General features: G+C 37.9%; 1 protein-coding gene across 6 annotated transcripts in view; it reads right to left on the bottom strand.

The window, feature by feature from the left end:
- The window catches only part of VWA8 (von Willebrand factor A domain containing 8), a 274,959-nt gene that overhangs the window by 62,521 nt on the left and 198,510 nt on the right, over positions 1 to 13,928 (bottom strand). For all 6 annotated transcript variants that reach the window (XM_050946839.1, XM_050946858.1, XM_050946824.1 and 3 more), the window contains 6 exons: positions 13,039 to 13,155; positions 12,284 to 12,348; positions 12,058 to 12,183; positions 11,183 to 11,292; positions 8,654 to 8,808; positions 3,149 to 3,350 (listed from right to left, as the gene is read on the bottom strand). In XM_050946839.1, the coding sequence (XP_050802796.1) occupies positions 3,149 to 3,350; positions 8,654 to 8,808; positions 11,183 to 11,292; positions 12,058 to 12,183; positions 12,284 to 12,348; positions 13,039 to 13,155 (775 nt within the window). The remainder of the gene's footprint in view (positions 1 to 3,148; positions 3,351 to 8,653; positions 8,809 to 11,182; positions 11,293 to 12,057; positions 12,184 to 12,283; positions 12,349 to 13,038; positions 13,156 to 13,928) is intronic.

The following is a 13,928-nucleotide window of genomic DNA, read 5'->3' on the forward strand; positions in this document are numbered from 1 at the left end:
GTTAGTAGTTCTGTAATTTCATATTTGAGTTCCTTAGAACTTTTGGGGGAATACAATCTGGTCCTTATAACTTATTCATGTTTAGCTTGTTCTAAATCTTCCACTACTGACACCTCAATCTGGGACAGTTCTTCAGATATGTCAACTAAAAAGATGGGTCTGGTGTGGTAATCTCCCTCACATCCTCTGCATTAAAGACCGATGCCCATTTAGCGTCTCAAATCGTTCAGTTGCCCTATGCATTGTTTGGCAGGCTTCCTGTTTCTGATGTACTTAGTTTTTTGCTTGTTAGATTTCGTGTCTTTTGTTATTTGCTCTTCAAATTCGTTTTTTGCCAGCCTAATTATACTTGTACACTTGACTTTCCAAAGTTCTGTTTCCTTCCATTTTCCTCAGTACATCTGACTTTCAATTTTTAAAAGATGTCTTTTTGTTTCTAACCACTCTGTTTAGACACGCTGGTAGTTTTTGGTCCTGTTTTTGTTTTATTTGAAGTATACATACAGTTTGAGCTTCTGTTACGGTGTTTTTAAAAAGTTTCCATGCAGCTTGCAGGCATTTCCTTCTTGTGACTGTTCCTAGCATCCTCATTTTTCCGCAGTTCTCCTGTCTGAAGTGAAATGCTACTGTGGTGTGTTTCTTTGGTATTCTCATTCCCCATGCCCCCGGGATGTTACATTTAATCACATTATGGTTGCTATTATCGAGCGGTTCAGCTATAGTTACCTTATAGACCAGATCTTGCCTACACTTAGGACTATATCAAGAACTGCCTGTCTGCTTGTGGGTTCCAGGACTAGCGGCTCCAAGAAGCAGAAATTTTATCTCTGCATTCCATCCTGAAGTAACATGTTCCCAGGCAATATGGGAATAATTGAAATCTCCTCTTATTATTGGGTTTTTGTATCCTCTCTAATCTCCCTGGGCATTCCACAATCAAGTCACCATCCTGGTAAGGTGGTCAGTAGCATATTCCTACTGCTATACTCTTATTATTGAAACATGGGATTTCTAGCTATAGAAAGCGACAAAGAGTCCTGTGGCACCTTACAGACTAACAGAAGTATTGGTGCATAAGCTTTTGTGGGTGAATACCCACTTCGTCAGACGCAGAAGTATTGGAGCATAAGCTCAAGTGGGTATTCACCCACAAAAGCTTATGCTCCAATACTTCTGTTAGTTTATAAGGTGCTACAGGACTCTCTGTCGCTTTTTACAGACCCAGACTAACATGGCTACCCCTCTGATATTTCTATCCACAGAGAGTCTATGTAAATAAGATTTTTACTATATTTGACTCTATGCTTTCTTTCATATATAGTGCCATGTCCCCACCACTCTGACCTACTTTGTCATTGCTATATATTTTGTACCTTGGTATTTCCACATCCCATTGATCATCATCATTCCAAAAACTTTCTGTGATGCCTATTATATCACTATCCTAATTTAATACCAGGCCCTCACCTGCACCCATATTTGTATTTAGACTTGTATTTGTATACAAGCATTTATAAAATTTGTCAATATTTAGTTGCCTGCCTTCATGTGATGTGGCAGAAGTAAGCAGTTATTTTAAATTCATACCCAATAAACGATGAATGCACAAGTGCATGTTTGCCCTCAAGTAGCCCTAATTACACATTCTTGCTTTCAGACTTAAGTATATTACTGAAATATGACATGATCCCTTACCTATATTTATATATTGAGGGAACAGATCTATTTGGTATTCTTTGGAGAGTTAATTGCTATTTTTCTTTTTAAAATAGATATAGTTACTATCCAAGTTACCAGTTCCAATAAAATAGAGAACAACTTCTTTGCTTGCCACTGCTGGAACTATCTTGACAAAATGTATTGCACCGTGTTAGAATCTGGCTGAAGTATTTTAAATTCTTAATAGAAATGGAAGGCTGTGTGCCAAAACTGACCAGTTACTGGGGAGGATGGGAAAAGTAGGGCTACACACCAAATTCAAGTTATTCCAATTTGGCTTGATACTTAGAGCAAACGTTTTTTGTTTTTTATTATAACAAATTGCAACAGTTGCTGCATCAGCATTCTACAGCATTTGCTCATGCATAAAGCCAAGCTTACAGTGATTTTTAATTATTTTATATGCAACTTTCTTCTGTTTCACATGACAACTCAGTTTCACAGAATAAATGGTGTGAATAAGCAACCTTCTGCTACTCACACAAGTTCAAGAAGGTAAGAGGCATGTATTTTATCCCTGAAATCAAAGTAGATTTCACACATCAGAATGAGTGAGTCAGCCACAATAAAAGCATTTTAATCATTTGAGTGGTTTAAAAATAAAATACATTTAAATAATAACTTAAAATAAAACACTAATCAATTTAAAAAGAAGTACATTACATTAAAGCAATCTGTTTTTATTAGGGGAATTATATATAAACAGTGCCATTATTCATCCACAAAATATAATAAATAGTCAAATGTGATTTTCCTGGGAAGCAGATAAGGAAATATAATAATATCCCATTTGGCAGATGAGGAAACTGAGGAAGATATGTTAAATGACTTCCCAAGGCAACATGCAAATCAGTGGAAGAAAAGCAGTTAGACTCAGGAATTGCACGTGCTCAGTATAATAAAAATCTTTTGTTCTATTATGCCACCTTCCACCCATGGATGCGAAGGCACTTTACAAGCATTTGTGGATTAAGCTTTACAATGGCCCGATGATGTACTGGCACAGAGAAACGAAGTGATTTGCCAAAGGCTACACAAGGAATCTGTAGCAGATTTACCTGTGCCTGAACCTCACAAACATCCCTTCTACCTTAGAGCGTGCATATGCACAGATGGCCACAGAGTCATGTTAACCAAGACACAATTAAGATTAATTCCATTAGGATTAACTCCACTAGGATACCTGTTCTGTGGGCAGATGACTTAATTCCCTAATCTTGCAATTTTGGATCTTTAATGTGCACTAAATTCATTCTAGAATTGGTAAAATGTGTGCAACTCCCCTCTTTCTCTCCAAATCCAGTTAGGATTTTACATGTTTGCTTTCTGATTCTTTAAAGCACGTTATAAACATACGGCATGAGTACTCTACAATTAAAAGAAAGCCTTCATCTACAGTTGATACAGTTGGAATAATGTAGTCTCTTACCTTTTGGATAAAGTTCTTTCAAAGGGACATCTCCAGGTGCTAAAATTCTGACTATTTGATTAGTAGCTAATAAAGTCACACAATTAATTTGTTTTGCAGCTCCGGTTTTACTGCGCCTCCCATAGTAAAATGGATCAGAAGGAGAAGCATGTCGGCTGCCCAGTGAGGAGCCTCTCTTCCAGCTGTACACCTCACTGGGAGACTGAGAGAGAGATAAGGTAACTTGAGGACTTCAGTGAGCAAAGACTTGTATAAAGCACCCTTTAAACAAATGGTCTGGATAAGCTCCCATTTCAAGTCAAACTTAACCATTTTGAACAATTTTCAGTTCATGCCACAAGAGGTAGAAGAGCTGGCTGTGTCTGTCTTTGAGGGAGCTTCTACTGACAAGACATAACAACTGCCATATTGGGTCAGACTAAGGCTCATCTTGCCCAGTATCCTGTCTCTGTACCAGACCTTAGGAAGAGTGTACAGAACAGGGCAATTATGGAGCAATCCACCCGTCTTCCACTCCCAGCTTCTGGCAGTCAGAGGTTTAGGGTCATTCCAAGCATGGGGTTGTGTCCCTGCCATCTTGGCTAATAGCCATAGATGGACTTACCCTCCATGAACTTATCAGGTTGTTTTATGAACACATTTATACTTTTGGCCACCATAATATCCCAAGGCAATGAGTTCCATGAGTTATTTGTGCATTGTGCAAAAAAGTACTTCCCCTTGTTTGTATTAAACCTGCTGCCTATTAATTTAATCAGGTGATCACTGGTTTTTGTATTTTGTGAAGGGGTAAATAACACTTTTTTCTATTCACTTTTGCCACACCATTCATGATTTTATAAATCTCTATCATATTCCCCCTTAATTGTCTCTTTTCTAAGATGAGCAGCCCTAATCCTTTTAGTGTCCCCTTGTATGGAAACTGTTCCATACCCTTAATCATCTTTTTTTTGCCCTTCTCTAAACCTCTTCCAGTTCCACCATATCCTTTTTGAGATGGGGTGACCAGAACTGGACAAAGTATTAAAGGTGTGGGCATACCATAGATTTATATAGTGGCATTATGGTATTTTCTATACCTTTTCTAATGGTTCCTAACATACCGTTAGCCTTTCTGACTGTTGCTAGGTTTTGCGCAGAAGCTTTCAGAGAACTAGCCAAGGTGATTTCAAGATCTCTTTCTTGGATGGCAACAGCTAATTTAGAACCCATCATTGTTTACGTGTAGCTGGGATTATGTTTTCCATTGTGCATTCCTTTGCACTTAACTTTGAATTTCACCTGCCATTTTCTTCCCCACTCACCCAGTTTTATGAGGTCCCTTTGTAACTCCTCAGTCTGTTTTGGACTCAACTATGTTGAATAATTTTGTAGCATCTGCACACTTTGCCACTTCATTGTTAGCCCCCTTTACCAAATCATTAACGAATATATTAAGCAGCATAGGCCCCAGTACAGATCTTTGGGGGACCCCACTTGTTCACCTCTCTCCATTGTGAAAACTGACCATTTATTCCTACCCTTTGTTACCTTCTTTCAACCAGTTACTGATCCATGAGAGAACCTTCCCTCTTATCCCATCACTACTTAGTTTCCTTAAGATCCTTTGGTGAGGGACCTTGTCAATGGCTTCCTGAAAATCGAAGTACACTATATAAATTGGATCACCAGTATCACACACTTGTTGACTCCTTCAAAGAATTCTAATAGATTCGTAAGGCCTGACTTCTCTTTAGAAAAACCATGTTGACTCTTCCCCAACAAACTTTGTTTATCTATGTATGTTCTTTACAATAGTTTCTATCAATTCTCCTGATGCTGGAGTTAGCCTCATCAGCTTGTAATTGCCAGGATCTTCTCTGGAGCCCTTTTAAAAAAAAATCAGCATTATGTTAGCTACCTTGCAGGCATCTGGTACAGAGGCTGATTTCAGTGATAGGATTTGACTTCCAAATTTTAAAGGATGCCTTATTGCCTCTAACGGCTTCCATAACTCTGCACTTGGTCCTCCTACTTTAAAAAAAATATATTTGGGGTAGACATTTAGTCTGAGCCTCCATTATGGTGTTTTTAAGTAGTCTACATGCGGCTTGCAAGCATTTTACCCTTGTGACTGCTCTTTTTAATTTCCATATAACTAGCATCCATATTCTTGTGTAGTTCCCCTTATTAAATCTAAAGTGGTTTTTTTCTCCTTCCTCCCCACCCCCCCATAAGGATGTTAAATTTAATTATATTATGTCACTATTGCCAAGCAGTTCAGCTATGGAAAGTTGCTCTTGGGCCCAATCCTGTGTTCCACTAATGACTAAATCAAGAACTTCTTTTCTGCTTGTAGGTTCCAGGACTAGCTGCTCCAAGAAGCAGTCATTAATGATGTCTAGAAATGTTATCTCTGCATTACACCCTGTCGGTGACATTTACCCAGTCAATATAAGGGTAGTTGAAACCCCCCATTATTATTGTGTTTTCTGGTTTTGTAGCGTCTCTAACAACCCCTATCATTTCAGAATCATTGTCACCACGCTGGTCATGACTGGTCATGAGATCCGTAATATATGACTATTGCTATACTCTTATTACTCAAAAATAGAATTTCTATCCAGAGAGATTCTATGGCAATGTTTGAGTCATTGAAGATTTACACCTTATCTGACTGCCTTTTTTTTTTTTTAAACATATAGTGCCACTCTCCCACCGGTGCAATCTACTCTGTCATGCCTATATATTTTGTTCCCTTGTATTACTGTATCCCATTGATTTTCTTTATTCTACCAAGTTTCTGTGTGGCTATTATAGCAATACCCTCATTTAATGTCAGGCATTCTAGCTCATCTATCTTAGACTCCTAGCATTTGTATATAAGCACTTACGCATTTTGTCAATATTTAGCTGCTTGCCTTCATGTGTCATGTTTAATTGGATCTCTTTTACATTTGGCTGTTCCTCACTAAATCCTACTTGTACTTGATCAACATCTGTCCTATCCTCTATACTGGGATATAGAGTTCCCCCTTTAATAATTTCATCCCTAAGAGATAGCTCTGTCCAAAGCATGTGCTCCTCTGCACCTGTCAGCATTCCCCAAATCCTTAGTTTAAAGTCTCCTCTGCAACCTTTTTAACTGTACATGCCAGCAGTCTGCTTCCATTTTGGTTTGGTGGAGCCTGTCCCTTCTGTGTAGGCTACTCTTTCCCCAAAAGGTAACCCCAGTTTCTAATAAACCTAAATTCCTCCTCTCTACACCATCATCTCATCCACATATTTAGATTTTGCAGTTCTTCCTGGCCCTGCACAGGGAACTGGAAGCATTTCAGAGAATACTACTGTGGAGGTCCTGGACTTTAATCTCCTACCTAGAAGCCTAAGTTTGGCCTCCAGGACCTCTCTACTGCCTTTTCCTATGTCACTGGTACCTACCTACATAGACCACAACCTCTGGCTCCTCCCAGCACTACCTATAAGGCTATCTTGATGTCCCATCAGATCTGCTACCTTCACATCTGGTAGGCAATTCACCATGCAGTTCTCTAGGTCACCACAAACCTAACTATCTATGTTTCTAATAATTCAATCACCCACCATTATTATCTGTTTCTTCCTAATAACTGGGGTCCCTATCCCCAGAGAGATATTCTCAGTACAAGAAGATATCATGACATCATCTGGAAGGTGGGTCCCAACTATGAGATGGTTTCCTTCTGCTCCAGCTTGATGCTCTCCTGCCCTGAGACCGTCACCCTCCTTAACAGCACAGGGGCTGTTGGACAGGAAGTGGGACCACTCTACTGTGTCCCTAATAGCGTCTTCTATGTACCTCTCTGTCTCCCTATGCTCCTCAGGTTCAGCCACTCTGGCCTCAAGAGCCTGTAGTCTGTCTCTGGGGGCTGTGAGTTGCTTGCACTGCACACATACATATGCCACCTTCCCATGACAAGCAAGAGGCCAAAAGCACTCAAGTCTTCTTTAGGAGAGGTCAGGCTGCTGTAGGCATCAGAGTTGACTCTCTAAAGCCTTTTCAATAAAAGCACTCCCATTGTTAAGATGATGCCACAAAAGATTTTTATGCTCTGAGGCCATTCAACTAGGAGGAGAAAACATTTCAACAATTTGATCTGTAACCAATCTATATAAAGGGATTTATTTACAAACTGTTTCCCCAACCATGTGATACTTGGAACAGCCATTAGGTCTGCATTACGTATAAAACTATTTAATGTCCATTTCTCAACATTCAAGAACATTGTTAAAACAAATGTATAATATACACATGGGTAAAAAAAACCTAGTCTAATAATATAGTATTTTAAATACAAATCAAATCAAACTGAAATGCTACCCTGTAAAAGTATAGGGGGAGGATTACCCGCTATTTTCCTAATCTGTTCTGGATTTCAGAATACTAACTAGCTTTTTTCTAATGCCAGCTAATGGTGACTCTCTCTTATTTACCCTGACATATTATATGACCAGAAAAACATTAGACTAATGGTCCTTATAGTCATGTATCCTGTTTCTGATCTTGGCAAGTATGAGTTACTTCATAAAATGTACTAAAACCCCATACTGGAAAGATATTCAATAATATTGACTAACATTTCTTTCTAATCCAAGGGAGGTATTGGTTGGCTTATACTAGGCTCAGGCCTAGCTAGTGTAACTATGGCAGATATTGTAATTATTCTTAGAAATATCTAAATCCTTGTTCCAAGTGCTGTAGCAGTGACTTCAATGGGTCCATGTTATGTGTTAAGTCAAAAAGTATTTCCTTTTATCAATTGTAAATGTGATGACTTTTAATTCCAACAGGTGTCCCCTTGTCCTTTTACTATTAGATAGTAAATAGAATTATCCTAAAAACCCTCTTAATACCAAATATACTCCTATTGTGTCCCTCTTGTTCATCTTCATTCTGTGCAACATCGCTATACTCTCCCCTCATATGCCTCTAATCATTTTCATTTCCCTTTCTGGATCTCTTCTATTTCTGCTATAAGATTTCTGAAACAGGGTGAGCAAAACCAATACAGTATTCATGATCAGGCACACCATCAATTCAGCCAATGGCATGATAGTATTTTTCTGTAGTACTCTCTACACCTCTTTTTTTTAAAATACAGCTTGGCATCTCATTTGCTATATTGATTGCTTCTGCATACTGAGCAGATGTTCACACTGAATCGTCTGCAATTATGTCATTTTCTTGAGTAGTTACATTTAATTTAAAATGTTTTTCTGTGTATGAGGAGTAAGACTGTTCTTCCATGCGTAGTGCATGAAACTCATCTCCATTGAATTTCATCTGCCTTGTGTCACCCAATTTCCTATCACTGTCAAGTTCTTCTGAAATCTCACTACGCTAACAAACATGGCATACTCTACAAATTTTATTACCTCATTATTCACTACCTCTTGCAAATAATTAGGTTAATAGCTATTTAGATTAACTGGTTATGAAATAAAGGTAATGATCATTATTTTACAATTTAATAATACTGGTTTTACCATAAGTTCTGGGAAGCCAACAACAATAGTAGCATAATTATGCATATCCGAGAGAATCCTGTTGGGCGAGCTGATCTTTTGTCCCACAGCTACGCTTAGGTTCTCTGAACATAGTTGGTCACTTGAAACTGTGTGCGGCACACACAAGTCGGATGCTAAAGTGGGGAATCAAATGATAAGCATTAAATCCAGATAAGCAAGAGGAACCAATTATCCTTACAAGCACTGAGCACTAATTACCATTATTCTTTTTATCATAATTCAATAGAAATAAAATGAAGAAAAGAAGTCAAGACCTGTTTGCTATATTGTACTACATCCAAAAACATGACATTAAATTAACATTATTTTGGTTGCAAAGTCAAGCACTCAAAAGTTAGGAAAGCCTTAATTCTGCCAACTTGTGTCCTCGTATGCGTTGAATGAGACAACAGTGAAATGTATATGCCCAAGGAAGCAACATTAAAGAATATGCAGTATCCAAATTTTCAACCTAAATAACTTTCTTTTAATACAGAATTTTTGTATATAATTTCCTAGGTTTTTATGAGTTTTTTTCTTTTAAGGGAAAAAATATAAACAAATTCTATCATATACAACTGTAACAATTCCCCCACCCAATAATGAATCATCAGCATCGTTTCAACTGGGAACCTTTCACACTGCAGCAGAGGCTGATGCTACTAGGACTACAGGAATCACCATGTTCGCTGGCAGCAACAGAAGACTTTTTTCTGAAGTGGTGGGGTGGGTTGCTGGTTGCAGGAGCTGGGTCTGAGGACTGGTCAGGGGGATGACCAGCCTAACGAGGATCTCTCTTGCCCCCACTCCCAGCCCTGGGAAAACTCTGGCCCCAAGTATTTACCCATTTGCTGCTCTTCTCTGTACTTCTTCCAATTCTATTAACTTTTTTGAGATGAGGCAACCAGAACTGCACACAAGTATTGAAGGTGTGGGCATACAATGGATTTATATCATACAATGGCATTATGATATTTTCTGTCGTATTATCTATCCCTTTTCTAATGGTTCCTAACATTCTGTTAGGTTTTTGACTGCTGCTGCAGATTGAGCAGGTGTTTTCAGAGAACTATTCATAATGACTCTAAAATCTCTTTCTTAAGTAGTCACAGAAAATTTAGACCACATCATTTTATATGTATAGTTGGGATTATATTTTCCAATTACTTTGCATTTATCAACATTAAATTTCATCTGCCATTTTATTGCCCAGTCACCCAGTTTTGTGAGAACCCTTTGCAATTCTTCCCAGTCAGCTTTGGACTTAACTATCTTGAGTAATTCTGTATCCTCGGCAAACTTTGCCACCTCACTATTCACCCCCTTTTCCAGATCATTTATGAATATATTGAACAGCACTGGGCCCAGTTCAGATCCATGGGGGACCTCGCTATTGACATTTCTCTCCACTGACCATTTATTCCTATCCTTTGTTTCCTATTTTAACCAGTTACTAACCCATGAGAGGACCTTTCCTCTTATCCCATGGCTCCATACTTTGCTTAAGCGCCTTTGGTGAGGGACCTTGTCAAAGGCCTTCTGAAAGTCCAAGTATACTATATCCATGGGATCATCCTTGTTCACATAATTGTTGACCTTCCTCCCCATTAAAGAATTCTAATGGATTAGTGAGGCACGATTTCCTTTTACAAAAGCCTTGTTGATTCTTCCCCAACAAATCATGTTCATCTCTGTGTCTGATAATTCTGTCCTTTATTATAGTTTCAACCAATTTGCCTGGTAGTGAAGTTAGGCTTACCAGTCTGTAATTGCCAGAATTTCCTCTGGAGCCTTTTTTAATAATTGGTGTTACATTAGCTATCCACCAATCATCTGGTTCAGAGGATGATTTAAGTGGTAGGTTACATACCACAGTTAGTAGTTCTGCAATTTCATATTTAAGTTCCTTCATAACTCTTGGATGAATAACATCTGGTCCTTATGCTTCATTACAGTTTAATTTATCAATTTGTTCCAAACCTGCCTCTGCTGACAATGTTCAATAATTGTGGCATGCTGGCAACATTTTTCTGAGGAATACAATTGAGAGAAGGAAAATGGCACGTTTTAACTCAATATCTCAGGCAAATCTGAATTTCATGGGATATTGAAAAGGAATTTCAGAAGCCTAAAGGGTTCTTCCTCCTGAGTCTGATACAAACAATGGAGGTGTGAGAGCTCCTCAAATGAAAGGTTGCAAATCACTTGTAATGGAAAGTGATAAGGCAGTCTAAATAAAGGGGTTGCTACCAATGCCCCCTATAATAGGGGTGTGTGTGTGTGTGGTTCAGTTCTCAAAATTTCTGAGGCATTTTATTCAAACAATTCCAAGCTTATGTACAGAACTTTGCCATCCTTTTTGAAACAATGGTATGAATAACACACTACAGGAAAAGAATCAGACATGAAATTACTCAAACATCTAACGTACAAGAATGTTGTTTGTACAGGCACAAACACAGAGTTGATAAAAAAAAAAAAAGAGTGACACAGGTTTACACCGAGTACCTGTTGTTAAACCAAAACCCTTGTCAACTGGGTCTTCATTCAATGCATGCAGCTGGCAAACTCCACTCTCTTCAGACACCATATGCGCTGGCTTGGTTAAAAGAAATTTCCTGTAAATAATGCAGACTTACTAAAACATGGTGTAACAAGAATATTTATTTGTTAAATAGTAAAAATACTCTATAATTATATAACAAGGATCTCAACACGTTTTACTTAAAATTAATGAAGCCTCACAACATATCTGAGGTAGGTAAGCATTTATCCTCTCTAGTTTGCAGGTCGAGAAAGTAAACCATAGAGAGGCAGATTTGCTTACAGTAACTATTTATACACTTTTATTTATTGTGGGGTTAAGCAGAAACTGGAAAATGGAGCACTGTTTGTTCCATTAAACTATGAATCAGAGTAACTAGGAGAGTAGACTAACGAGCCAGATTTTCAGTTAGTCACACTAACATTGGCAAGGACCTAATTTATACAGGCATAAATACCAGTTGTGTAAAATGTGCTATGAATGTGGACATAGCCAAATTTGGTCTAGATTTTCAGTGGTGCAAATTTACATAAGCTCATCTTGCACACTCACCACTCTGGATTCACCAGTGCAATTTGGGCATGGGGAAATCTGCACCTCTAAGAAATCTGACTGTAGGCATCTAACCACAGACATAAATAAAATCAGTAAATTTGTGTGGGCACATCAGGCATTTGTGCAGGTAGGTTAGATGCACACAAATACTGGTGTGCAGCTGCAAATATTGCCAAATATCTCAATTTGTTCTATGTTTGTATAGCTCTTAGCACAGGCAATCCTGATCCATGACTTGGGCTCCTAGACACTACCAAACAAATAATGAATTGGGTTAACTTACTGATTTGTTTTGCTTTCCACCAAGAGCCAACGGTCTTCAGCCACTAGGAAAACGGATCTGAGATTGATAGGTAGTGAGATAGTATGAGTTTGACCCTCCAGTACATCCAGCACAATAAGGTGGTTTCTGTTAAATGTAAACCAAGAAAACAATCATGAGGCAGAGAATGTATATGAGAAATCTATTTTTTTAAACAAAAACAATGTAATTTATAGTTAACTCTCACCCTTCTTCTTTGTAGAACACCAGCCAGTTTTTATGTGAAAACTCTCTGCACATTTTGTGACTGATCTAAAAAAATGCATTACACATCAATTACAATTTGTCAGGTGAGTTCCCAATAGTTTACCTGACTCCTTACATTTTTAGTTATGCTTTTTTCTGGTTAGAAAGATCAGAAACTAAAATATTTGGCCAATATGATCAAAAAAGTGTGCCTAAAGTTAGGTTTCCAAACCCACATTTAGGCACATAAATAAGTGGCCTGATTTTCAAGAGTGCTGAGAATCAAGCAGCAATCACTGAATCATACCAAATTTGCTAATTTTTCCTTATGTAATTCACTATGATAACCACATCTCAAAGCACTTTCCCACCTACTCCAAATTCATAAATTGCATTATAGTAAAATGAATTACAGATCATTCTGCTCTGGGCTCAACAGGACCGCAACAACGTGTAACAAAATGTTCTGTACCTCTTAGCAAAATATCTGAAAGGGTTTCACTGTAAAAATTACATATCCCTAGACAGCATCCCTTATTTACTGCCCTTCTATTCTGTAATGATGATATATTCTCCTGGTACAAAACTGAGACTTCAAAATCAATCTATCTATCTATCTATCTATCTATCAATCGCAGTACACAATTAACTGTTTGATCTATAAAAGATAGAAAGGAAGCTATCCTGCTAGCATGTCTGTAATACTGAGCTCTGATAGGTCTGGTATAGTCTAGCCAGGAAGTTGCTGTTCCTCACCGTCTCCTCCTTGTTGCTCCACCAGGATGCTCTCTTTGGAACTTCTTGGGTATCTGATGAGAATAAAAGTCTATGAATGGCACCAGTTTTCGTATCCAGCAACAAGACAACATTACTCTGTAAACAGAAAAGAGAGCATTACGCCCAGTTTTCTTAAAGCTCACAGCTCCAGATCTACATGAAGTGTCTTTGTTCTTTGCAACTGAAGCTACTTAATGTCACAAGGAAATTTAATTTCGAAAGTATGAATTGGATTTTACTTGGCTGGAAAATTGCAGACTGGATCCTCTGGTCCAGCAAAGCTGATCTCAGTGCAGAACTGATGAAGTAAGGCAAAGGTACAACTTAACTGACAATGGTTGGTCCAGATGAATGGTGCTATTTTAAAATTCTGTAATGTTTTATTCATGCTGAAAAAAAATCAAATTTGTTTGTTTGTAAAGTTTACATCAATATTTAGAAGGAATTGTATAAGTCTAATGTTAATTTACAGTAGCCTGATATGATTTACGCAGTTAAGGCTTAAATCACCTGTAGCAGACATTTGCCGTCAACTACACAGGAAAGTCTTACCAGCTTTGCTTCTTCTATCTTACTAAAAGATTTGCTGCAACTCCTGAGTGTTTCCTTAACATTATGCTAGAAAAACAGAACCTCTCTCCCCTGAATATTTAAATCATATGGAATTTGATAAACTATTATATGGCAAAAGGTTAAGCTATAATTTGATATTATTGTGTGGCTCCCGTAGCATCACTTTAAATATTTCTTTTTAAAACATTCTAAAGTTGTTCCGAAGGCATTAAACTTTTAAGGACTCAGGAAAATGATCACACACAGCCAACCTTAACTGCTCTAAATTAAATTTTAAAAGCTACAAAAGAATAAGC

The sequence above is a fragment of the Gopherus flavomarginatus genome, chromosome 1, assembly GCF_025201925.1.
Source record: "Gopherus flavomarginatus isolate rGopFla2 chromosome 1, rGopFla2.mat.asm, whole genome shotgun sequence".
NCBI classification, from domain to species: domain Eukaryota; kingdom Metazoa; phylum Chordata; order Testudines; family Testudinidae; genus Gopherus; species Gopherus flavomarginatus.